Raw genomic sequence first — 27,547 nt, forward strand, 5'->3', positions numbered from 1 at the left:
CAGTTTCATCTGCTTTGCATACTTCTACATAAATTCATGAATTTTTCTAACCTGAGTAGTTTGTGCGCGCCGTCCCTGGAAAGCGGCGCATGGTGTAACTGAGAGGCCGAGTCCTTTCAAGCCCTCAGACAGGCAATGGGACCGTCGGCAGGGCAGAGTAAATGCTCCATAGCCACCACCATCCTCCTCCTCTGGAGACATCAATCCCTCCTCCCTTGCTCTATCTCCATTGCTCTCAGCTTCTTTTCGTTTTTTAGTGTAGCGACTCCTTTGCCCCCTGAGGCCAGGGCTCCGCTGGCTGCACAGATGGTCCAGTGATGATGCCCTTTCAGCTGAGCCTGGAACATACACAGGTGGTTATAACAGGCCAATGTGTGTACCAAGGTGAGGTTAGCCTATTCTGATTGTAGTCAGTTATATTCTGATTACTTTGCCAGATTTGGCATGTAAATTAACCTTCTCCATGTGTGGACCAAAAGTGATGACTCAGTTTAAGGTTGGAAGAAGGGTGAGGGTTGGGCAAGTAGTGATTATGGTTATGGTTAGGGTAAGTCTCCAGGGAATTAATGCAAGTCAATGTAAGGATTCCAGGAGGAATAAAAACAAAAATGTGTGTACTGTGATGTGCAGGAAGCCAATGCATTATTCAATTTTTCTGAGCAAGCCAGACCACCTGGGGCAAGGCGTAGACCTTGAGCAGTTAAGCTACCAGCCACCATCTGCTGTCATGCTGAACTCCAGCAGCTCCTGCACAGTCCCATTTCAGCTAACAATCCTGTGATCAACTGAACAACTACAACGAAAGGATGGCAGCTAACTTTCAGTCAGTAGACTTTCTGAAATAATTGTCCCTACTCAGTAACTGTGCAATCCTCCCCACCTCACTCACCCACTCATCACCTGTAATGTGACTCAAATCCAGCTAACGCGCCTGCACACATACACTGGTATGTGTTCATCCAAAATGCTTTTGTGTGAGTGTATGTTTACCATCCTCACCTGTGGTGCCTCTGGGGAGTCTGAACTGCTTCTGTTCCTCCTCTTCTACTCCAGCTCTCATCTCCTCAGTGCTGGTCAGATGCTCTTGGCTCAGGTCAGAGCAAAGAGACAGAGAGAACTCCAGGCTGTCTTCCCTCCACATGTCTGCTGACTTTGATCGCTTCTTTTTAAAACTCCCTCCCTCACGTGGCCCCTCAATCATTCGCTGGAGGCACCGTTCACCTCCAGCAACATCTCCCTCCCCCTCCCCCTCCCCCATGGAGTCCTCTCCTCCATCCTGAGCAACAGTGTCCCCCTCTGAGGTTTCAGGAGTTGGTGTGGCCAAAGGGTCATCATCTTGCTGATAGGACTCTGGCCTCATTGTCATAACTACATGTCGTGTCCAGTGGGGGTGGTCGATGTCAAACTTCCCGAATGCATCTGTTGAGTTAAAAGGCTCCAATCCACTCTCTGCTAAGGATTGTGGGATGCTGGGAGTGCTGGATGAGCGAGTTGAGGTTTCAGAGTTTCTGTGTTCCTGTTTCACTGAAGAAGAGTGCCTGGAGCGATGAGTGACTGGCCGCTTGCTGGAGAGACGGAGTGAGCGGGACATGTGCTTACGGGAGAAATGTCCCATTACATCACCATAGAAACCACTGTCCCCATTTTGACTCTCCACGTTTCCCATGATTCAACTGTAAATTAAGGAAGAGGTTTCAGTGAAACATAAATATTCCCATTATCCCTCAGTTAACATAATTTTAGAAAGTAGTGACATAAGAGATGTATTATTACTTATTGGTAAGTGCCACATCTGTGACTTGTATATAACATCTGTATTAATTAAATGCCTTTTTTTAACTCACTGATTTAATTTACTTATTATGTTGGCAGTGGCTTTGGGGAGTTTCTGGAAACTAATAGAATACACAGCATCTTCTGAGAGTGACCAAGAGTTCAGACTTGAAATGAGAGGAAAAACAAAACTACATTTGCATTGTCATTTTTAGTTGCAGGAGGTACCAAAACGTATTACTTGAGACTAGAACTTGTGTCTGTGGCATTGACTGGTCTTTCAAATACAGAGAGTTAGCACCAGATGTTTGGTCAGATTCTTAGCCTTTGATCAAATATTTACTGCAATCTCATTTAAAGTTGGCTTTGTTAGAAGGGGGAACTGTTTATGGAATTAACATGTCACATTCAGCAAAGTCAAATGTTTAAAGAAATGTTGTTTTACTATGTGTGCCGAAACTCAGACGCTGGCACTGTTTTCAACCACTTTCCAAGCTCAGTCTTTCCTCAGCTATTTGTAATAGATGTCTTTTGTCAGAATTCCCAACTGAAAGGGGCAGGACTGCTGTTCAACTTGAGCTAATTTAAGTAAGTTAGTTAGTTTGTTTCTTTTATTTATTTGGATATAAATTAATGTGTAATCTGCTTACAAGTCTTTCCATCCAAATAACATTGTGAACATTTTTACGACACTCATCTGCAGTGTGAACAAGTAAGTAAGAAAAGTTTAATCAGGTGTTACTGAGATTTCTGCTTTGAAATTCAAATCATGATCTGACAGACAGGGGTTGTTTAATTATTCACATTTACTGCTGGAAACCAAGTTTATCACTCCACTGGATGAGTGCATAACCTTTGATGGCCCATTGGCTATAGGTACTAGGACAAATGTATGATGTCTTTGAGTTTCTGTAGAGTTGAGCTGTCAGGCAGATGGCCAACAACTGGCAAAGGCATTTCCACCTCGACTGAGATGAACGTTTTGGACTTTGCTTAGAACGCTCACATGTGGAAGCACAAGGATGATGAAGTGAACAGCAAAATCACAGCTAGCATTTCCCAAAGGCTTTTTGCCATTTAAGTATTCATAATACATCAAAATCTCACTCACTTTTTTGTGATTACAAATACTTTTAAGACTTTAAATGCCAAATATGTCTTTTCTCTTACTTTTAAATGATACATTATAATTTAGGTTATGCAACTTTAAGCTTTTAAATATTTATGCCTTTGTACTTTTGATCCTGTACATTCAGCACTCCTCTTCCTCGGCTGTGTTAAAATTATGCTTTTCCCATACTCCCAGAGCAGTTGGATCAAAGAGATCAGTTTTTATCTGTGTTCTGGTGATCATAAAGTTATCTCAGCATCCCGCTTCACCTCACGCTCTCTGTTACATAAGCACATGGAGCTGCTGAGTCAACTCCTGTCAGATCTGTTGGTACTCTGAGTCACACATCATCAAACCCACACCATCAGGTTCTGAGTGTGGGCTCAGGCTGCAGAAAGAGACTGACAAAAATCTCTTTCAATGAGACAAAATTTGTTTTAACAAGTAGTTTAATCTTGTACTTAGAATCACAGCCTTCCAAAAAAAGGGCTGAAACAAGTAAAACTACTGAAATAAGATGGTAAGATTTTGCAATTCAAAACAAAATAAGGTTACTCATGGAGAGTTGTGCAGTGCTGAGCTACTAAGGTGTAAAAGCTGTGGTTACCTGCGGTTTAGTAGCCTCATCACAAGCATCCCCATATCAGCTTGGAGTCATCTTTCACAGACTGCATGATCCTCCACACATCCTCAGATGCTCAGTTTGCACTGAGGAACAAGAATAGAGAGGAACATTTCAGTGGACTTCTCACAGCTTCAAAGTGACCTGATGTACCAAATGCACACACAGGAGGAGATGGGAAGAGGCAGGTACCTCCAAAACTATGGCAGGTATGTTACATAATGCAGGAGAAGAAATGTTAAAAGCTGTAAAGTACATTAGAAAGAGAGGCTAGAGGATCAGAGATAGTATGATGAACGAAAGGGAATAAATGACACTGGAGTTGCACTGAAGCAACAAAAGCAGACAAACAATAAATACACAATAAAATGTACACATATTGCACCACATTCAAAACCACAGGCCATCAGAACCAAAGCATGGGGGTACTGTCCAAGCCAAAATTAAATCAAAAGACTCCCAAACATCATCATGAAACTCACTGGCAATCTAAAGCGTGTATAGGCTTGTGCACAGAAATTTTGGGAAAACACCCCTGGTTTCCAGGCAGACAAAAGTGCAAGTACACATACACACATTTCTAGAAAATGACAGATGATGAAAATAATGGATGTTCAGCTTAAGACCCAGTTCTTGCCAGAGTAACCTAATTTTCTCTCTGAGCTCTGAGCTGCTTAGAGTGCACCATGAAAGCACGCAAATCAAGATGTGCTTACTTACACTTACGTATTTACACATATTTTCAGTTCACAGCCAGATGAACATTTGGTTTGTATGTAGAACGTGGCAGATATCACTGATAATCGCTCTCAGCTGACCCGAGGCCCCTAACGGTCACCTGATGCCTTCAGTATTGCAGATACTACTTTCAGATTTTGTTTGTTCTGATATGTGGATAAGCAGGGAAATAAAGTAAGAGAAGATTTTTTAAAACTGAAAACAGCATTTATCACTTGCAAAACAGATGTCAGTCTGCAAGGGTCTGTTTCGATCTTATATATCTGGTGAATAATTTTAAGAAGCCATTTCTTTGCTATTCTGAATGCAAATAAAGCATTTGTTCCCTCAGGGATACAGGGCTCATAAGTGTAATGTTACTTTCACTAAACTTTACAGCTTTTGTTTGTATTATTAACCATATCCAGATAGCACTGACAATTTGTTTATTCCTTGGGGCAGAAATATGACAAATCAACTATTTCAGTTTTGAGAAAAGACACAGAAATGAGAGTTCAGAAAAGGAGAAGTACTGTACAGTAGTACAAGAAGGACATGAAGGTAGCTGCTAAGAAAATGCATGGAAAACGCACCCAGTGTTTTGTTTCCCTGGTGAGCTTTGACATGCTAGTATCTGTGTTTATATATTTAAACTTTGCCACTGCAGCACATTTCACCCCAGCTGTGGGAAGCAGTTACATAAGCTAAACTTGACCTTGATATACTGTATATCCTCTTTTTCTTTTCCTTTTCACCTTCCCTTCCCTACCTCCAAAAAACAGATAAGATGAATTTATCAATAATTAATGAATTTGTCAATAATTAAACCTGCACAACAAATAGGTTGTTAAGTACTGCAAATTCTTGGATACATTAACTGGATATTGCTTCTGCCAAGCTTTACACAGTAGTTCATGATTTTGTTCAGTGCACTGGAAGTGAAACACACACACACACACACACACACACACACACACAGATAGACGGGACTGTGGGGGGCAAACAAACAAAACAATCCTGTCTGACAACACAGAGAAAATCAAACCACTGTCTTTCCTCTGGCAGTGTACAGTCTAAAATGTTTAGTTTCTGTTTTTCCTCTCCCTGTGCCCTGCAGCAGGGCACTGGAGGAAGAGCTGGATAACTAGGAGAGGGGGGTGAGCTCCCTGTAAAACCCATGTGGGCCTGAGAGGTGAGGCAAGGCTGGAGGCAAAATACATGAGGAGCACAGAGGTTGGTACAGACAGAGGATGGCAGGAAGAAAAAACAAATCGGGGTACTGTGCTACAATAGAATTTTCATGTGGAAAAATGAGAAAAAGGGGGAAGGATGAAGAAATGAAGACTGAAAACAAGAAAAAAGGAGAGATAGAAAGAAATTGGGGGGTGCTATTGTTGCTGAGCTTGAAATGGATAAGTAGATGTGCTCCGGCTGCCTCTCTTCGGGCTTAATTGAGGGAGCAGAGACAAAAGGGGAGAGATAATTATTCACTCTCTTTTTCTCAGTCTCTCAATCTCGTTCTCATTCTCACAATATATTAACACAGCGAGAGAGTGTATTAACACAATGGTCTGAGAAACAGCAGCCAAAGCATCATTACCATGCAGACGTGCCTGCTAACAGACGATCACACACACACACACACAGAGAGAGAAGGGACAAAGAATGATGTTGAAGAAACTAAAATTGGATACTAGTTAAAAGTCCTGCTAAAAACAAAACAAAAAAATAATCAAGTCCTTTTGCTTCGTTTTAGACTCTTTATTTGATTTGTATTTACTAATTGTATCACTAAGAGTATTGTTTAAATAGCAGAGGTGCTATTTGCTAAGCAGACAGTGCAAACCTCTGGCTGAGGATAACCAGACAGGGACAGACAGGAGCTGAGCCTCATTCTGGGACTGGATGTGCCATTTAACTCTGTACTGGAGCTGCCAAACGTACACTCACTTGGCGGTTTATTTGGTAAACCAAGTGAAAACTAATCAAGTCTAACAGTCCTGCAATAAATCCTCCTTTATGAAAGTGATAATGTTCAGTTTTGGTTGAAATTGTTTCAGTGAATTGTTGATTGAACTGTTTGTGCTGTTGTTATTTGGCCTAGCCTCACTGATAAAAATAGGATGGACAAAATAACAGAAACATCTGCCAGTATAACACAATATACTGCAACAGCAGCAAACAAAGTACATCTTTCAAAAATGACCATACAGTTGCCACAGTTGCATTAGAAATATTGTCATATTTCTCACACTGTACACCTCAGATAACAGATAGATAGATAGATAGATAGATAGATAGATAGAACTATCTATCTATCTATGTGGCATACACTTGAACACAATGGTATAGAGGAAGACATGTTTCCACTCACACACACCTGCAGAATCCCAAGAGAAATGTGAACAGGTTTTCTGACGCATACACATTCTCACACTTTTTGAAAAAAATTCCAAAGGCCTGTCAGAACAGCCATGGAGCAGGCACACCCTACTTCCCCTCTCCAGTCTTTTCATCTCAGCACCTGTCTCACAGCTCCGCCTTAAGTGACACACAACTCAGGTCTCCAGGCTGAAACCACATATGACATGGATGTGTGCTGCTGTATAACAATGAAATGTGAATGAACGCAAACAAGACTCATCTCGCTGGGTTTTTTATGCCTGTTGTAGTCTAGGCCAGAGTGGCTGTCGCAATTAGACATCGACCTCAGATTATGAAATCACTAACCACCATTATTAAATGTCTTTCATCCTCCCTCAATTAAAAAAACATAATAAATGTACTTGCGTTTACATCATTAATCACCAATGCCATATTATATTTCACACTCCTGGCTGCTGGAATGTCTATAATTGTTGTCATTATAAACAATACATTTCCTGCTGTACAGCTGTTTTTCTAAATAGAGCAAATAAAGTACAGAAACCTATCCATAAATAAAACTAATTATTTCCTCATTTAACTTTCCAATGACACTAAGGCCATTAGTGTAACCCTTACCATTCCAGAATAACAACCATTTTATTGTTGATATGTCTTTTTCAGGGTTGTGCACAAAAACAGAGGCACATTTAAAAAGGTTAAAAAGTGCTTAAAAGATAGAGGTGAGGCATTTCAGTGTACTGTGGATTTCATTGTGGAATGAAAGTGTCATTCCCACCTATTAGTTAAGGATACTGAGATTCCTGGCATTGTGTCATTAGCATGTAGACTACAGTCACTGTGTACCACAAATTACAGGCATTCTCAAAAAGAGACAATGAAGGTAGCAGCAACAGTAGTGACCAGTCTAGACACTTCTGTAACCAAAGAAGCTCTGAGCTTGACTGACCTCTTTGACCTATCTCTGCACTCTCAAACCATGACCACCCCCCCATCAAGCCTCAAACCACATGGTGCCGTGGCTGGACTCACCCTTCCCTTAGGCCTTTTCCCACACATTTAACATACCATACCCCCTCCTGTAAGGCAGGGAATGAAGTCACCACCCAGACAGGCAAACACTGTCTCTGGGGGTGTTTAAAGGAATTTTTGAATGGGGCAAACATCATCCTAAGCAAGTCAAAACAGACAGAAATCTCAGAGACAGTTTGTCAGGGTGCCTCCATGCTCACCAATTTTGCAAAAACACGCCTGTAAACATGCATGCATGTGTACCTTGACTGGATTGTCCTGCTTTGAAAGGTAAGGATAAAGGACTTATCCGTTAGTGCACGTGGGTGTGTGTGTGCATTGTTCACATTTGAGGAGGAACTATGTCTATCCACTGCTGAGATAATGGTCAGATATTCTTGGAAAAAATCCTATTGTAGAGATGAAAGTGTACACTCCACTGCACTCCTACAATCCCTCTGAGACAGGATTGTCTGAGATGTCACTGGTAGAATTCCTTGGAAGAGGGAGATTAGCTTCCAATTCACCCTTTTAGGATCTGACAAGACACACGCCACCTCCCTCTTCTTGCAGCTTAAACACACATATGCACGTACACAAACAGCACGCCTGCAAGCATGAACCTCAGCTGGTGCTTAAATCAAACATTAATTTCTTGTAACTGGTTAGAGGCAAATTATAATTTGTTCCTGAAAAGAGCTTTCATTTGAAGGCCACAGAGAAGGGTAAAGCATAAGAATGGCAGAACAAAGTGGAGTGGGAGGAAACAAGTTGATTGTTATTCATTGATTATGGTTCCCCCTTGTCATCTCCTAACGGAGAAATGGAGAACATTTAGGATTGTGTTGACTGTAGTAGTAAAGCTAATTCACTACTAATCTTTGTCAGTTTTTGTCAAGGACGAGAGTGTGTAATAAGCAAGATTGACAAATTTTTAAACACTAAAAGAACCACTTAAAAACAAGGAGAAAGACATTGTAATATAGTGCAGAATATCATCTGCAAATTGCCGCATAAAAGCTTTTAGATTTTGGGTCAGTGCAGTATAAGGGGGACATGTAAAAAAGGATAGAGGGCATCAGCCCATTCACTCCCCTTTACTGCTCAAGTGTCACTAACCTCATTAAATACGCTCTCCCATCCTTCTAGGAGCTTACACTCTATGCTCCTTAACTCAGATTTCAGGGGACTGTCTCTGCAACATGGTGCACTCTGGGATTAACATATTTTATGGAAAAATCCTTCTAGTCCTCCACTGAACGAGAGGCCCGTGAGACCCAGTGAGTGTGTGTAGCATTTGACACGCCACTCTGTAGCTGCTGCTGGATGAATCCATCATTAGTTTTGTTAAATGATAATAAATCAATTCCTCCATTTTCCATTCCTCAATCACTGTTCACTCATTTGTCCTGATGAATGATAGTGAATAGTAATTGCACAAACAAGTCATCAGAATATTGTGTCGCAATTATAAATACTGTCTGTGAGAGGCAGTTGAAGAAGCGTCGTATTAATTATCCAGGAGGAGTGGGACAAGAAGTTGACTGTGCGCTGGATTCAGCTGGTAACCGTAGAAACCCCGCAGGGCAAGACACAGCCTGCGGGAGGTGTGGCTGGGAAATAACATTAAGGAGAATATCACTATACTGCATTATAGAGATTCCCTTGGCAGTGAATCAGTGAAAAGGTATGAACTAGAACAATGAGGAAGACAAAAAGACAGCCAAGCTAACTCTAATTTATCAGTTAATTCAACACACTTCTGACTTTTTCTCAGTCTGCTGTGTTTCTTCTAAAGTCTGTTTACCACTTAGGCTGTGTTCAGTTGGTGAACAAATCATATTTTTTCATATAAGTCCTGGACCATTTGCATACGTGATCCTAGATCTGATTCAAATCCAGTCTCAAGCTATGCAACTGCTGTCAGAAGGATCAGGTCAGAATTCATGTGTGTTCTTTTTTTTCATGTCAGTTCTCTGCACATGCACATATTACCTGCTGTCACAATCCAGCATTGGCACCTTATAGTCTGGTAAAAATACACATGGATGAGAACAACAGCAGCCACGGGGGTCATTGGAGAAATGAGAAAATGTAAAATGTGTTGGACATTTATGGAGAAACGTATGCTAGCACAGGCATTGTATATCATCCGTGTTTATGAATTGACTGTCTCACAAATGTCATTATGGTTGTTATGCTTGAATGTTGTGGCTCACATTTCAGTTAAATCTACACATGTTAAGGTTATTAGTGGTGTTCAAATCAGAACTGAATGCATGTTACAAACCTGCATGTAAACCATCTAAAAATATAATTGACCATTCAGGCCTGTAATGTAAATATAGTCTTTGTCAATTTTATGACTGTTGAACTTTTGCACACACTGGAATCCTGTGCTGTTTCAAGAAATGAAATGAGATAGGACACACTCCTGTAAGGAGCTGTTAAGCATTAAATTACTAAGTAGTACTACAGCTTACTGTATCATCTTGGAAAGCATCTTGCAAAGGGAATTCCCTATTATCTTATTTTATTTTATAGCTTTTTCCCCCCTAACTGAACTATTAGTTTCACACAGTGGGCTGATGTTTAAGTGGGCCTATTGTTTACTAATGTAAGCTTTAAAGATGAATGTAGTGTCTTAGTGCTGAAATCTGTTTCAGTGTTTCCATTCCATCCTGCTAAGGGACAACATAGGGCCAATTTTCATCGTCTTCAGAAATCCATGTCGGTAAAACCCAACCATCGGCAGAAATTCAGACACAGACACCCTCAGAGAAATGTAGACAGGTGTGAATGAAGCCAAATTGGTGGGTAATGCTTCCTATTCCTGCCTTTGCAGCCTGAAGAGGCATAGCAAAATAACAGGTTGGATGAGCGAGTGAGAGAGGGGGATAAGAGGGTTTCAGGCAAAGGTAGGTTGATTGAGGTGGGAGGTTGGGGGGTGGGGTGGGATGAGAGTGGCAATAGGGTCTGGAAAAAAAGATGATGGTGTTGAAAGGGGGATGAGAGGTTGTTAGAGCAGTGGGGAGCTGGTGGAATCGAGAAGTGGGCCACAGGTAGACAGACAAATGATGAGGTGGAAGGGGATGTGAGAGGTAAAGAGGTGGAGTGGTGTTGATAGGTCCTGAGCAGCTGATGAAGATAGATGTTGTGTCAGTTCAAAGTAGAGCAGATGTGTTGTCACTAACAATATGACAGGAATAAGACTATCTGGAGAGAGATACTGTATGTGTAGGTGTGACCAGATGGTCAATATATGAAAAGCTGTTGTTGTACAAAACTATGTGTATGGTAATAAACAAAAATGAGTGGCCATAAAAAGAAATTGTTTTTTTTATTGTGATTCATGCTGTATATTTGTAGAATTATAGTTTCACTGTAATAATGTGATTACTATGATTATCCAGGTTTACTGTTAGGATAAAAGGGTTCACTCACAGTTCAGGTTCATTCCCTAACTTACTCTGATTTTAGTCACATTTTTAGAGTAATGCAAAGGCAGTTAATAAACCACAGAGCAGAACTGTTACCACTTTATTAAGAAAACTACTGATGCTCTGAACGACCTTTGTAATACTACCCTAATAATTACCAGGGAGCAAGAGAGAACCTCAAACATGACCGCACAGCGATAGGTAAAGAGAGAGAAAAAATCTGGGAGGGTACCTTAGGAGAAGGAGGCAGAGAAGAAGAAAGGGAATGAAAGATTAAGGGGAAGAGGTTAGAGAACAAGGGGCAAATAAACCATAACAGTATACAGTAAACTTGGCATGAGGAGGCAGATACAGTAAGAAGAAAGAAGATAGTGGCAGAGGAATGGGCAAAGAACAAGAGGACTGGGGACTTGGACTGGGGGTTCAAGATGGAAAGGGAAGTTATTTTAGTGCATCTCTGCACCTGAGTCAACAGCAGTGCTTGCATACAAAGTAGAAAGAGACAGGAGACAATGCACTGTAGTGAGGGATGGAGGTAAATGTTCAGCAAGAATGTGGCAGATAAACAGCAGCTCGCTGTGGTGTTTCTGTCTCTCAACAGAATACACAGACCACTGAAACAATACACTATACTCCTGTGTCACCCAAACCTTTGATACTCTGTAAGGAGGGAGTTTTCTAATGGGCAAGGCAAAAAAAACATAGCAAAACCCTACAACTTTGAAATATGTAGCAGATGCCTGTAATTCAAACTGCTTTACATTTATAGTAAACTTCCAGCCTAAGTCAAACAGCATGTCTGCTAAGAAGAAACTACCCAACCAGCTTTGCATCTCACACACACAGAAACATCCTGAGCTGTGACAGGTTCAGAGAATTCAAAAGGACCAACACCCAGAAAGTTGCATCAGTGCTATGCACATTTCAATGATAACTAACTGCTTCAGTAATCTTATCACACAATACCTGTAGGTCAGTTTCCAACAAAGGAACTGGGCTTAGTTCTAGAGTGAAACTAACTCTGTGTTATATCAAATAAACATACAATATTGAGGCTGTGATCAACATAAGCTAAAGAAAGAAAACCTTAAATTCCCCTTTTTTAAAAACTGTTTCTTCCTAAAACTTGCATCTTCTGCCACTTATTTTGGTAGGGATTACTCATTCTGCATCATAAAAAATTAGACCAGTGAGTGTAAACACCAGTCACTGCAAAGGTTTTAAGGGTTGGTACAGTAAACCATCATTACATCCCTGACCACACTGAATTAGAATCTTCACACATTACTATCTTGTGGGATTTCAGCCAGTGTTTTAAGAATGTCTTGTGACAAACACACTGAAACAACAGGATGTCAACAGCATGTCAGCAATGTGGCTTCTCTTCAGTGGACAGGTTTGGATCTAGGTCAGTGGGTCCATCTCCATAGAGTGGGGCTGTTGTGTGGAGCTGAGTTATTATTCGGGCTCTGATGGCTACAGTAAATAGAACCTCCCCTGCATTAGCGACCTGTATAAGCCCACACGACTCACTGACATCTGAGTGCAGGCCTGGGGGGAGAGGACAAAGGCAATCTGAATACACACACACACACACGTGTGCCTAAAAGCTAATACACTGCAGGACAATACCAAAAACACACAGTCTAATACAAAACCTTATAGAGCACTCACTGAAGGACCTTTGTCTTTGAAGAAAGTGAATCCAAAAAAATAAAGAACCCCAGCATCTCTTGCCATGCACCTTCATCCCTGTCACATGCACACACTTACAAATGCACTTACACAGGCTTTTGAGACCACCTTGTACAATCCCACTGCATCGCTTCCAGGTCAACAAGCAGGAACATGAAGTGTGACTATGTGACGAGCACTGAGTCACTGGCCGGGTCAGCAGTTGAAGGGAAAGATGAGAAGACACAATGGCCAAATGGCCTGTTCTCTTTACTTTTAAATACACACTCATGTGGCCATAAACAGACAGAAAAACACACTCAAAGTACACAAACGCACACTCACAAAATAAGGGGTGTAAAGAGTTCAGGTAGAAATAAAAAGGAGATCCCAGGAAGGCCAAATCTCTTCAGCTCAAACATAACATAAACATAATCTTTGAAGACACTCTTTGCACTCCCACACTAATTCCTCCCTTAAATCCTTGCTCTGCACTTCACACACAAATGTATCTCCGCTCTCTCACTCTGAAGTCTTTTATACCAGCTCCCAGTCTAAAAGCTGGTTTACATTTACCTTCCATATTATCTCAGCCTGCACCACCTTTTCAAACTGTACTTTTCCAGAATGACAAATATCATATCGGTTGCACTGCATACATTGTTTGTGGATTGTTCTGTATTAAGGGCACCCCATAAAACTGACTGATCTGACTATACCAAATAAGATGTAGATGCATGTATACACACACATCATCAGTCAGCAACCAGAGCTGATGTGTGGGCTGGAACGCAACACTGATCAGGGATAATGGGCAGACATGACAGGGATTGCAATGCTGTCACACCAAGAGAGGAAGGAAGGAGGGATGATGGTGCAAGAGACATAAAGAGGGTAAGTGGGGGGGGCAAAGGAAGGAAGGAAGAAACTCCCACTTCAATAGCAGACACAGAGCAGACAAAAGGGAGGAAATGAATGAGACCACAAGCCAGCTCATGTCAGCTCCCAGACACCCCTGCCCCATCTCGACCCCTTCAAATTAGAAGCACCCCCTTCTGCTCCACCAGCTTTTTTTTTTTATCTTCATCTTCTCATCAGGGGGTTGATGTTGACAAAAACTGTCTTCCACCTGATGCTACACACACCCCAGCTAAGGACTCCTGCTCAACCTGATGAGCGACATTACAAACGGTCGCACAACACGTCAGTGTGACATAATGCTGCTGATTACTTATTCTGCCTTTCTTGTCTTGCACAACTCACATTTTCTCATACTAAGTTCATGTTGAAGCCCAAGACCAGTCAATACAGGCACATAAATGCACTCACACACAGGTATGCATATATTATATACTGTGTGTAAACCACCAGGTGCATTCTCCAAATCCTTACTCCAACCTATGACCCATTAAAATGAGACAGTAAGTGTGTTTCCATCTACTAGTTTTATCTGCATTTGTAACCTCAGTTTAGGAGCCATTGCCTCACTCTGTCATCTACACTCTCCACAGTAAAGGGATTCCCCCTACTACTGAATGCAAACATGACAGAACCGACAACTCAAATAGACACTTAGTGAAACCAGAGCAGAGGAAAAACATTTCAGTGTCTCCCCACCCTTAGCTGTCAGTTGTGTGTGTGTGTGTGTGTGTGTGTGTGTGTGTGTGTGTGTGTGTGCGCGCGTTTTTCAAAAACACACTTCAACAAATACCTGTCACTCTGCTACTGGTCTGCAAGTGACAACAGCAGAGAACTGGGAGAGTGAGAGACAGGAACACTTGCACACTCAGAGCAAAGACAGAGAAGAGAACACACACAGTAGTTATGTGCAATACCACTTATTTCCTTTCTGATCCCATATCAAGTAAAATCCAGACTGATATGGATCCAGACAACGAAGAATGAAAAGGAGATATAAGGTTAATCTATAAGGGCTAAATTGTCACATTTATTAACAACAAATAGTGCCACCTGGGTCACAAATGGAGTCTATACTGTGAAGGGACATTTCAGTAGCAACTGTTAACAGTGAGACTACATCCCTACACCCCTACTACATACATACAGGGAACCTGTACATGCCATCTTGGTTGTTGTTTACATCCCTCCTACCAGCAGCTGTATATGAAATCCGCTGTTACCATGAGACAGACTAAATCTTTCTCTTATTCTGATTCTGAGTGGCTTGAATATTTACAGAGCCATAGTTTGCATATGACCATGACAAGTGGAAAGAGGAGTAGTTCCTACCAACTGGGTATTATTTAGACTGTCCTTGTGATAGTGAAATCAAATTTTCCTATTTATTTTAGATATCAGTCTTTAAGTCAAACACAAACATTTAAACAGCTTGACTGCATGTTGAGAGACAGACACTCGGGGCTGCATAAGCTCCATAGTTGCTCAACAGCAGAATATACACTGAAAAAAAAGATTTGTTGGATTTACTTGATTGTAATGTGTACATCGGTCCCACACAATGATAATGTGTAAAACCAACATAATTTTCTTCTGGGGTCAACTTGTTTGAATTATGTTAACAGAGGAAATATGAATGAATTGCATTGCATATACTAGCATAATTTGTGTAAATCCAAAGACCCGGTGTTTCCCTTTTTTCAGTGAGGGATGAGGGGTTAGCAAAGCAATGGTTAGAAAATGAGAAAGTCTGGGGGACAAGGATAAAAGAAAGAGAGAGAGAGAGAGAGATCATCCCTTTCATGTTAATTGCATCATCCCGTTATCACACCAACCACTTTATCATCAAACTGCATCTTATGTACTGTAACTGGAATCACAAAGAGAGGGTGGTCGTCTGCTCTGCCACAAGGTCAGAAGAGTCTTATTCACTGTAGTGAATAAAGATGTGAGCATCTGCAGTAAGCTTGAGTTACATGCTGTTTCTGTTGCTGCTTATTATTATTATTATTTCTACATGTATAATGTATTATTTAATGCACAGAACTTCTTATGAGCTTTACAGATCAGATCAGGACTTGCACTGACGTTGCAGAGTATCTCCCAGTGTATTCACTGTGTTTACTGTGTCCTGTATATGAATGTACTTGCATTAATTATATTCTATTGACAATAGTCTGTTTACATTAGGATAGCTCACATCCAATTTTGGTAACCTATAAAACTTCTGGTTTAAATTTTGGTTTTTGGTTAAGATAAGAATAGGGGTTAGTTATGTAGTGGCCATGGGTATGGTTAGGACCATGAATTTAAGGATTTTAATGACCTCCTATAAAAAACTAAAACAAAACAACAAAAAACAAGTGCTTGGGTGTGTACAGTATTTATGTGAGACTAGGTGTGTGTTCAAAAGGAAAGGGATGGGTCTACCTACATATATCTGTACCATAGGTGAGCTGACTTAGCATGACAGCAGAGTATCAATCTAGGTCGGTATATACACATTCTTACACAAACACACACACCCACAGAGCTCACTTAACAGAGCCCCATCCCCCCACTGCACTCACATACTATATTAGGTTACTGTTCGCAGACAGCGCACATGGTTGTGTGGATCCACACTCGCATATTTGTCCTGAAAACACACATGTGCATGTAGTAATCAGACACACATAAACTTGGATGAGCAGTGTCTCACAATGTATGAGATAATAGCTTTCTCCACAGCCCTGGGCTTCTATAAAGTCTTTGAAAATTTTGAAAGAAGTGTGCACACGTAGACACACACGCACATGTTTTTATCTGCCACTATAAATCCTTTCATGGATCACTTCCTCAAAACTCCCTGCTAATATTCAACTTCCTTGTGGCGGCAAGTGAAGCATTGGATTTTACAAGGAAATATAACGTGAAGGAAAGACAACAAGAAAGAGGAAGCTTGAAAATAGAAGAGAATGGGCATCGTTCTAAAGTCTGACAACAAGAATGGGTAGCATTTATTATGTCATCAAAAATGTGTCATGACTTTTTATTAACTTATTTTTAGACCTTATCAGGGTGTTGTAAAAGTTATTTTACTGGAGTAAATCACAAGTATCAACTTTTTCTTTTTGTAATGCAGGCAAAAAGATGGACTATTATTAAGTCATACACTGTAAATGCTATGATGAGCTGTAAAGTTAGTTGCCAATACTATAAATGTGCCAAAATGTGGGTGAGCATTGATGCTCAGTATTCATATTAAATGATATTTTGATCACTGGCTATCAGGCCGCGCCATCATAAATCTGCTGGGCCCGTGTCAGATGACGTCATTCTCTAGTCCTAACCAACAGCACCTTTAAACTGACCTCATATACTAAGCTGCTTTTAACTGTGACCCTCACCCGAGTAAAGAGTAAATACTCAGCAGCTTGACCAAGCCTTACATCTACATCATATCTGCTTAAGCTAAGCTGGCATGGCCAACCCCACTGGCTTGATAGGCAGTTTCATTAAAATGCTATATAGCTCAGCAGACCAACCATTATCCCTACTTATCTAGTTCCGCTAGTCCCACTAGTGGCTACGAGTTATATCAGAAAATTACCACCCACTGACTTACTGGACTTTTAACACACTCTTGAAGATAACCCGCAAAATACAAATGATTTATTATACAATCTCTACTTTCTTTTCTTAATAGTCCAAACTGCATCTCTCTCAATAAGAAATCATGAATGTGAGGGAAGTGTCAGGTCCGCTCGGCCCGACCTGCCTCTCTTTCTTTTCCCTCTCCTCTCTCCCTTTTTGCGGGATCAACGCTTCAGCTGTGTCGCATCGGGTAATTAGTGACTCGTGGGTCGGTGCGCACACCTGAGGCGTATTCCGGTGATTTGTTGGCTTCCTTATTTATACCTCTGGCAGACACCCCATCGTGGCCAGACCATTGCGATATATAATGGACAATACTTACCCTATGTAAGTGACAAATGTTGTGTTTGACCCGCATATTTTTAGACGCGTGTAAGATGCTACGCTGACAGTCTCTGTGCGTTTTGGCTTGACCTTATCACGTAATTATGCGGTTAGCAACACAGAAATACGTGCTCTTCCACGCTGACAGTCCCTGTGCTGTGGATTGCATTGTATGTATTATGGACCCTGTTTTGTTGTCATTTTGTTGTTTTTATTCCATTAAACCACCATTTTTGTACTAGCACCTGGGTCAGCCATCTTGAGTCCAACCCCAGTTCTCTCTCACCCTCCTGGTGAGGGGGACTAAACCGTAACAGGAAAAGAAAGGACACCAGAGACCTTGTGCTCCTTGACCTGCTCTTTGGCTGTCTTCTCTTCTCCTCTATATTTCCGCACAATACAGCAATACAGCTTTGTCTTTTTCTTGAAGTTACCCTAAATATGTAGGTCAAATAGGGAAAAAAACCTCTAATATACTCGGTGTAGTGTTCTTTTTTTTTTTTTTTTTTATAAATCATTTAACTCATGTATATCCACATGCATCAAATCACATACACATCCAGGGGGCCACATAGCAGACATACAGACCACCTACAATTACTTTGGTATCCCACACTCACATGGAAACCATAATGAGGAGGTAAGAAAGACAGCAATATCTAAGTTCCATCAAAGGATAAGACGGGTCCTGAAAAGCCAGTTCAATGAGAGGAACAAGATCCAAGCCATCAACACATACACCCTGCCAGTCATCAGATACCCTGCTGGCATAGTGAGCTGGCCAACGGACGGCATGGAGGCTCAGAGGCTTCCACCAGAAGTCCAACACCCAGAGATTGTACACCAGCCAGAAAGAGGGTGGATGGGGCCTGGTGAGTATCTGAAACCCAGAGCATCCAGGAGTACATCAGCAAAATGGTGCCCAGAGATGAGCTGCTGAGAGAATATCTGAGACAGCAACAGGCAGGGACCGAAGACCAACCAGAGGAAGTGCCATGGCAGGATAAGGCCCTGCATGGGATATACCACTGACAGCTATGGTAACTGAGGTGGCTCAAACTGGGAAATCCTACCAGTGGCTGGAAGAGGCCTATCATACAACACCGAGGCACTGATCATAGCAACACAAGAACAGGAATTAACTACCAGATGAATCGAAGCAGGGGTTGAGCAAACCAGGCAGGATCCCAGGTGCATACTGCATGAGGAGGCCTCAGAGATAGTACAACACAAAGTGGCAGGGTGAAAAATGCAGGCAGCAACAGCACACACTGAACGGCACAGCCAAGTGGCTGGCAACAGGCAGGGACCGAAGACCAACCAGAGGAAGTGCCATGGCAGGATAAGGCCCTGCATGGGATATACCACTGACAGCTATGGTAACTGAGGTGGCTCAAACTGGGAAATCCTACCAGTGGCTGGAAGAGGCCTATCATACAACACCGAGGCACTGATCATAGCAACACAAGAACAGGAATTAACTACCAGATGAATCGAAGCAGGGGTTGAGCAAACCAGGCAGGATCCCAGGTGCATACTGCATGAGGAGGCCTCAGAGATAGTACAACACAAAGTGGCAGGGTGAAAAATGCAGGCAGCAACAGCACACACTGAACGGCACAGCCAAGTGGCTGGCATTGTGTACAGAAACATCTGTGCTGACTATGGGCTAAGCCAAAGTCCAGATGGGAGACTCCTCAGAAGGTCGTGGCGAACAACAGGGCTAAGATCCTGTGGGACATTCAGATCCAGACAGACAGGAAGGTACTGGCCAACTGTGACTCCTAAACTGGGAGAGTGGCTCCAACAGAAATAACATCAGAGCTCTCTGTCCAGAAGAATGGAATGAATATAGATAGACTAAAGTCTATTAGATCAATATATAATCCTTCTTTCTTTATTTGATACTGTGCATCTTCAATGGCATAACCACAAATTTTGAGGACTGATCTGTGCTTTTCCAATTCTCTAACACCTGTCACAAGCAAACATTTGATAAGTCATAATCACTATAAGGACCAGGGGTTTTTGATCCAGAGAGTAATCCCACTTTAACTAAAGTAACACTTCTTAAAGCACACGATCAAACACACTGCCACAGCATGCATCCCAGCATTTGCAAGTCCACAGGGCTGCTAGGGTATTCTGTTATCATGAAATTACCGCTAGTAGGAAACTAGGCAGTGAGATTGTTAATGATTGATAAAACTATGCAGGGTGGCTATCTGCATGATATGTGTACAAAGCTTTTTTGCGCTTTGTGTATTTATATATGACTGTATGTGCATGTGTGGGAGAGAGAGAGTGGGAGAGAGACAGCAGGAGAGACCAAAGAAGAGCCACTACCAAATGGCAGATTACTGTACCAGCAAAGGAGAGAAGATTCACAAGGAGACACATTTGGTAATAAAGTGTGCCATCCTACAAGATAGTTATACAAACACACTTACTGTAGACCATGAACAACAAAAAGCTTGTACTCCTAGAAGTAACCAGATGCACAAATTTGGACTTTTCATCATAACTTCATAACCTTTAGTGTTTCTAAAACATTAACATTCATCCACATGGTCCACAGATCATCTAAACACGACATGAAATCAGCTCTGTCTCTCCCTCTCTGCCACTCACAGAGCTCCAAACATATCCTCAAAACAAGAAATGTATCTCTTTACCTTCACTTAAGCTCCCAGAGTTTCCTCTGTGTGTAGCAGTTAATTTCCTGTGGTGGTTAAAACAGTCAGCACACGTCCTCTCTAAGAGCAAACAGGGGAATCCTTGCATCAGTGAGATGTCTTGACTCCAGCGCAGCTTTCACTCTGTACACACACATAGAGCACACACTCACACATGCTGCCTCTGTTCATGCCTAGACCAGACTGAAGGCTGAGGAGAGGGTGTGTACACGCTGCCTGAGTCTGAGCCCGCCCTCTTTTCCCTGGTTTTCCCGTTCTCTCTCACAGGCACTCACAGGGCCCTCCTCCTTTTCTCCATTCCCTGTCTCTCCAATTTCACCTCCCCCGGCTTGGCAGTTGACTGCCAGCATGTGTGCTGGGTCTGTGCCTCAGAGCCTTTAAATGTCCTAGTCCATTTTTTAATTGCTGGTTCACACAAAAACAAAGACACAGATACAGTAGACAAGCACAGGCATGCACAATCATACAGTATAAGGATAGAAAGTCAAACACGGGACGACTGGGGTTCAGTGGGTAGAGCAGTCGTCTCCCAACCAGAGGGTTGCAAGTTCAAATCACGGTGCCTCAAGTCCACATGTCAAAGTGTCCTTGGGCAAGACACTGAACCCCCAAGTTACCCCCAATGGTTAGAGCCATCGGTGTGAGATGGCGCAGCAGATGGCTACCTCAGTTCTCTACCGGAACCAAATTCCTTGTGTGTAACATACTTAGCCAAATAAAGGTGATTACAAGCATACCTGCCTGCAAGATATATATATATATATATATATATTCCTACAAGCCAACACAATCAAAGAGTTATACAGCAGATAGGAAATACCAGCTAAATGTATCATTTGTAAGAATGAATACACCAGAATAAAGATGTGCTTTTAGTAGAAAGGTGAAAAAGATGAGCAGTAGAGTACAAGTAGAATCTATTTATTTCTTGGAAACCTTCCACAAGTGCTGCTGTAGCTCGCGTTCTTCAGCTGCTTCACTCATCTTGTTTTTTCCACCCCATCCTTCTTGTACTTTATAAGTCTTCACTGTTAAAACCCAACAGACTTTTTTGTAACAGAAGTGTTAAAAGACTGAACCCATGAGTGGTTGTTGTCCCCCCCCACACACACACTTTTAGTAACAGGGCCTGTAGGCTTGAAATGCAGCTCTGAGAGGTAGTCCACTCTTTCACTGACAGCTGCTGTAGTCCACAAACTCTAGTCAAACCACTCTTGCAGCATAATTCACTACTTCACTGTTCCCAGGTTAGGTTTGTCACATTTTCTTTTGACAAAATGTGCCAAAAGCATGTCTAAATTCACAGATTCATATTGTCACTACCATAGCTATCTGCCTTCGTGACCAGCATAAGCAAGTATGTGTGCATATCACAAGACTGGCACAGTCATATTGTCCTATAATTTATTGAAATGTGTTAAACTGGCAACAACTAAGTCTTTCTCTCACCTGACTCCTGGGCTGGTTCTAAATTAGTGTATGCCTTTATCATCCTACAAAACAATTCCCACATTTCTCAGAATCATCTGATCATTTACCTAAATGTTTATCTTGATGTTGAGGGCATGGTAATTTATGAGAACAACAGGGATGATTACATAATAGCCTGATGATCCCTGCTGCACTGTGGAGTTGAGGAGACCTGAATGTTTAGGCAAACATGCTGAAACAAAGAGCAGGGAAGGTAACAGATCTACCCAACTAATGTACCTGACACAGCCTCCACGGGGATGAGAGAAAAGACAGCCATAAGCACAAAATTGCTAACATACATGCACACTGGCGCATGCACAACACGCACACATTTACAGCTTTTCAACCCCAAGCATGGGATGACATTTCAGCACAACTCCAACAACTGCACTGCTTCTTGTGTTTTACATCTCTTTCATGTAGAGCACATATGCCCACTGTCTGACATTCCCCTAGTGGCTGTCTACTCATCACATCTCGTTCTCCTTTCTTTTCTGTCTTCTCTGTGTTATCTAATATAGCTGGAGAAGGTTGTGTCCTTCTGAGAGCCAGCTGAAACAGGAAATAGCCAATCCAAAAGAATGAACAGCGACTCAGACCACCAGTTCCCACAGCCATACCCAAATACAGCATTATTGAACTATAATGCAATTATTCAAGGGGTGGTGAAGAATTGGTTAGTAGTGTTAAAGACAACACAGAGTGATGGCTGTAGCGGCTTGTTGGGACAAGCAGGATACAGAGGATGCACGAGTAACAACAGCAGGTGGCAGATGTTGTGTAAGACGAGAGGGCTGGAGAAACATCAGGATGTCTGGGGCATCTTTTTGTTTGTTTGTTTTGCTTTGTCTACACTCATCATTTGGTATGCTGCTCTTGTAATATCAACATTGGTTGTTGTTGGCTGTGCAATCAGCAGCTAAAACAGCAAGAAGTAAATGAATGTCAAAATCCATTCAAAAGTCATTTTCTGTTGAGTAAACAGACTATTCAATAGCAGCGCTCTAACTGTAGCCAGTTTGGTTCTTCCATCTTCCTGTACACCTGAGCTGGCCTTTCAGCACAATAGACCACATTTTAATCCGCATCAGATGTTATCACAGTGTGTTTGTGTGGGTGGGGACGTGAGAATAACAGTTTAGAGCCAAAAGGATGAGACATATTGGTTTCCCATTTCATTCCTCCTGTCATTACTGTTGATAAACATTATCATATTAAAATTCATAAACACACTGTATTAGAAAAGAGACCACAAAAGATATGCACATAAAGACTACACAGTCAGGACGCCCATATCCCCAAACCTCCAACACCCCCACCTTGCTAGATTTGATAAAATTATCATCACCAGCCATGCGAATAAAGCTGATGAATAATGTATGTACTGCTGGGCCACAATAGTACATCCCTTCTGGCCTACTACCTTTCAGCTTGGTAGTTCCACTGCTTATGGTCATGTAAGCTAATACCTCTCTAACGTGAGTACATTTTCCACAGGCATGGGACACCACTATATATGCACATGCACAGGGGCTTACAAACAAAGCATGTGCTGCGTAGACATAGTGACCCTCCAGGCAGAAAAATAAATTAGATAGGAATACAGAATGGCATAACTGCACTCCTTAATAGTGATGGAAGACATGACTGACAGACCATCAAACTGGAGAATATGCAGGCATCAGGTGTTAGACCGCACCCCTTCATGATCAACACAAAGAAATAATGTCATGCTTCACATGTTATATCATGATTGACAGCTTGGATTGAAGCGATAGGTGAGACATCAGTTATCTCAATCGTAAGGTGTAACCCATCATATCTAACCTCATCTACGGTCCCTCGACCTCAGCTACACTTTCACACACACACAACCACATATGCACATACATGTAGGGCTGTTTTCCTTGTGCTAATACTTGATGTTCAGTTTACAGTGTCTAGGATTTGTGTCAGTTTCTTGAAAACTATCTTCATCTTTTTCTAACATTTGATTTTGTAGTCATGCCAAAAATAAAAATAAAATAAAACTTACACTCACATTACAGACAAATGCAGTATTTGATGTGATGCACATACAGTAAAACTGCACAGCTGTGTTTCAAATTCAGATTCAGAACAGTAACACCTGAGTTAATATTAATATTTGCTAATGGAGCAGCAGATTCTTCCTGAGACTTCAAGGTCACACAATAAACATCTGTGCAAATTTAGCCCACAGAGTCAAGAGACTATGAATATTCATGCAGGAGAGGTTAGTACCTACAGCACATATTTATAGCAGAAACACTGCATATTGTACTGTTCGTTTTGGCCTCCCTCACATCACTGCTCCTAAACAGTTCTGCATTGTTGTGCTTTGTGCTTTTATATTTGGCAGTTTAAAACATAAAGGTGGCTGATTCTGAGCTCTGCTTTCTAATCACACACTTAAAAAGCACTGTCACACACAGAGAAGGGAAATCAGACAGACAGTGGAAATATATCTAAATCACAAACAGCCCAATTGGTCTAATCAGGTAACATACTTTAAACCACTTGCATGGGTTTACCATAGATCTGCAGGTCCCTTACACATGGGGGAAGGGGACAAACATGTGATCCACAAAACACTAGTCTGGCTTTGTCTCATGGTAACACATAAAAATGCTGGCATGTATAAATGGCAAACCACTTTATTACTGAGGGTTATGTACCAGACTTAGACACTTGGGTTTTTATGAATTTAAAACAAAAAAAAATACAAAAAGAATCAGTGAGTTTCAGAAGTGCTCAATGATGAAACCTGTCACATTTGGACTGAGCCAGGCAGCTGTTTCTGTGTTTCCAGTCATTAAGTTAAACTAAGTCAGATGGTTGCTGACCTTTATCCCTTAGTCTACAGATGTTTATCTTTTTATCTAACTCAGCAATAATGTGAATAAGCATATTTTCAAAAAAATTCAAACATTTTCTTTAAGGTCAGATCTTTTCATAACCAATGTTCCAACAGTGATCTTGGCAACTTGTTACTGTTGTACCATCAGCAAAGTTTTTCATCGTCAGTTCAAGGGGAGCACAGTGGTATCAGTGTCCTGTATAGGTGTTAGATCAGTATCCGTAAATCCCTCCTTCCCTTAATAAATTAAAGTTAAATTAAATTATAGTCCGGTACACTTATCTTAAACCTGATGGCCTGATGTTTACACAGTTACTTCAAGCCACACTAATTAGCCACTTAAGGAAAACACACAAGTACACAAATATATTAACAACACTCTCAGCCAATAATGAGATAACACACCAAAGCTGTAGTTTGTGCTTCACACACGAAGCACACACTAGAAATCCATCCCCAGGAGACACTACACAGTTAATGCTATACCAAACTCATACACAGCACATTTTTCGCTGGTGCTGAGAATAACTGAAGAATAAATAAAAGAAAAAGGGGTGTATTACTTTCTTTCGGGATCATCTGGGTTTAAGACAGGATAGTAGCTGATGGGGGTTGGGATTCAAACCAAAGTAGGCAATAAATAATGTACTTGTACAGTATATACAAAGCAAAAATAAAACCTGATGTAGGTTTTCTGTAGGGCCATTGTAATAAACCTTTCAACAACCATCTAGACAAGGATTTTCACTAATTACTGCACTACTAATTACTACAGTTGTAGTCGCATGGTAATCCCTTAAAATGTTCATAGATCTGGGAAGAAAATAATTATATGTACCAAAGGTAAAGACAAAACTGCGGATAAACATTAGTCAGCATCCAGTAATGGCAAAGACCTAGACAGAAATATGCTGAGAGTAATACCTACACACAATTTTACCAAATGAACAGAGGATATGTGATGACAAAGAGTCACCAGTTGGTATGCAACATGTGTGGCAAACATAGCCAGCTTAAAAAATAAATTTAATCACCACGACAAAGTTTCAGATACAAAGACTTATAGGTCCTCTATACATACATGCTGGTAAGCTCCATGTCAGCAGAATAAATACAGTATCATACTCACCAAACATAATCCCCATCAATGTAGACAGGGAACAGTATTAATTTGGATGCTGCATTCAAAGATGATTATCTGGGAAACAAGCATGTGGGAGGGTTCAGATCAGTGTACTGTATGTCTGTTTTATCCTTAACTTGCTTATTCTGATTCTCACTTGTAAAAATACAGAACAAATAAACTAAACAGGAGGGCAGCAAGTGAATAAAATGTGTGTCTGTGTGAGTGATGTAGAAAGTAGGATGTGAGGGAGTCATCTGAGGGAGGAAGAGCGACAGACAGATAAGGCTGTAGCAAAGGAAAGGTGGCTGCACATGCACCACACAACCTCCTGACCTTGTTAGAAACTCATGAACACAAACTGCACTGAACATTCCATTACTCACACTGCCCAGTAACCCGGCCTCTCTGGAGACACAACAACACACACATCATTCTGCTCTTTAGTTATAAAAAAAAGCACTCTGTACACATCAGACACGTACGTAGTCAGAAACATTAAAACATTTCACTTTCAGAAACTCTTGGACAAGGATGAAAATGGATTCTGATGCGGCACAATGCTTGGCCTTAAGCTCTGCTATCGCATGTAACACTGACAAGCAAACAAACACATTTTGCATGTGAATGAAGTCAAAGACAAAGAAAACATGTCTGTCCAGTGTTTATAGAAATTAGACATTCTGGGACACACAGCCACAAATATGAACAGAACTGGAGGTACATGAGTTGTCTACTTCAGTAAATAATCAGGGACCTAGCTTACAGCAACAAAAAAAAAAACAAATTTAAGTTTAGTTAACCTCATGTGATGACTTTGGTTTCGCTCCACTTTTAATCTAGCGCCATGACAAATGTTTATGTGCTAACACACTAAACTGAGATGGTGAACATGGTAAACAGCGTAACTTCTTAACATCATTACATTATTATTAGTGTAAGCACACTAGGATGTCTATGGGCTCTTAGTATTATTGTCATTTGGATCTCATTATTCATTCTCAGCCTCTTACTTCCTCCACTTCATACACACAAACCCACAAACTTTCCCCTCATTAAAGAAATGTTTGTCTGTGGGTCATTTCCAGGTCCAGCAGCAGGGACAGAATGAGACCTCTTCTGTCACATTACATCATTTGCTGTCTGTTAACACATCATCAGAAATTCACATCATCTACCCCCATTCATTAGCTCCCTGGTTAGCGCATGCAGAATTAGATACAGGAAAATATAGTATTAAAGACATACATAACCAGAATGAACATAAAGGTCTACAACACACTCTCAACATGAGGGATAAAATAATACCACAAATCTTATTTCACATTATGTAACACTTTGTAATAAATGTTCTAAATTAAACACCTAATAAAGTATAAAGCCGACACTTACAAAAATAAATAAGGGCAACATCTACCCACTCCTGCATCTACTGAGTTTCAGCCACTTCAGCGGAAAGTTGGCAGTGCCAGCAAAAAGGGAGGGGTGAAGGAGAAAAAGGGAAATGAGGTTAAGAGTTTGAGTATTGCAAAAGGAGGGGAGTAGAGGAACAAGGGATTAAAGCAGGTATAGTGTTCCTCTGGAAGATGATGGGCTGACGGCTGCTCTCACAGGACTCACTGCAGAAGTAATCCCACCACATGGAGGAGTTTAGCCTGTACCGCCCACTGAGAGCGATACACAGAGGCAGAGATGAGAAACACTCACACACAAGCACACAGTCACACATGCACAACCATGTACATGTGCACAAACATTCATATGTA

The 27,547-nt window shown here is 41.3% G+C and overlaps 1 protein-coding gene across 6 annotated transcripts in view; it reads right to left on the reverse strand.

Annotated features, from left to right (window-relative positions):
• The window catches only part of LOC109959263 (T-lymphoma invasion and metastasis-inducing protein 1-like), a 54,812-nt gene extending 34,338 nt beyond the window's left edge, over positions 1-20,474 (reverse strand). For all 6 annotated transcript variants that reach the window (XM_020598488.1, XM_020598487.1, XM_020598491.1 and 3 more), the window contains exons 1-4: positions 20,287-20,474; positions 3,492-3,592; positions 1,000-1,673; positions 52-338 (exon numbers count right to left, since the gene is read on the reverse strand). In XM_020598488.1, coding sequence (XP_020454144.1) covers positions 52-338; positions 1,000-1,666 — 954 coding nt within the window. In that variant the 5' untranslated portion in view covers positions 1,667-1,673; positions 3,492-3,592; positions 20,287-20,474. The remainder of the gene's footprint in view (positions 1-51; positions 339-999; positions 1,674-3,491; positions 3,593-20,286) is intronic.
• Between the last annotated feature and the right edge of the window lie 7,073 nt (positions 20,475-27,547).

Source organism: Monopterus albus, unplaced genomic scaffold, assembly GCF_001952655.1.
Source record: "Monopterus albus unplaced genomic scaffold, M_albus_1.0 scaffold38.1, whole genome shotgun sequence".
In the NCBI taxonomy this organism is placed as follows: domain Eukaryota; kingdom Metazoa; phylum Chordata; class Actinopteri; order Synbranchiformes; family Synbranchidae; genus Monopterus; species Monopterus albus.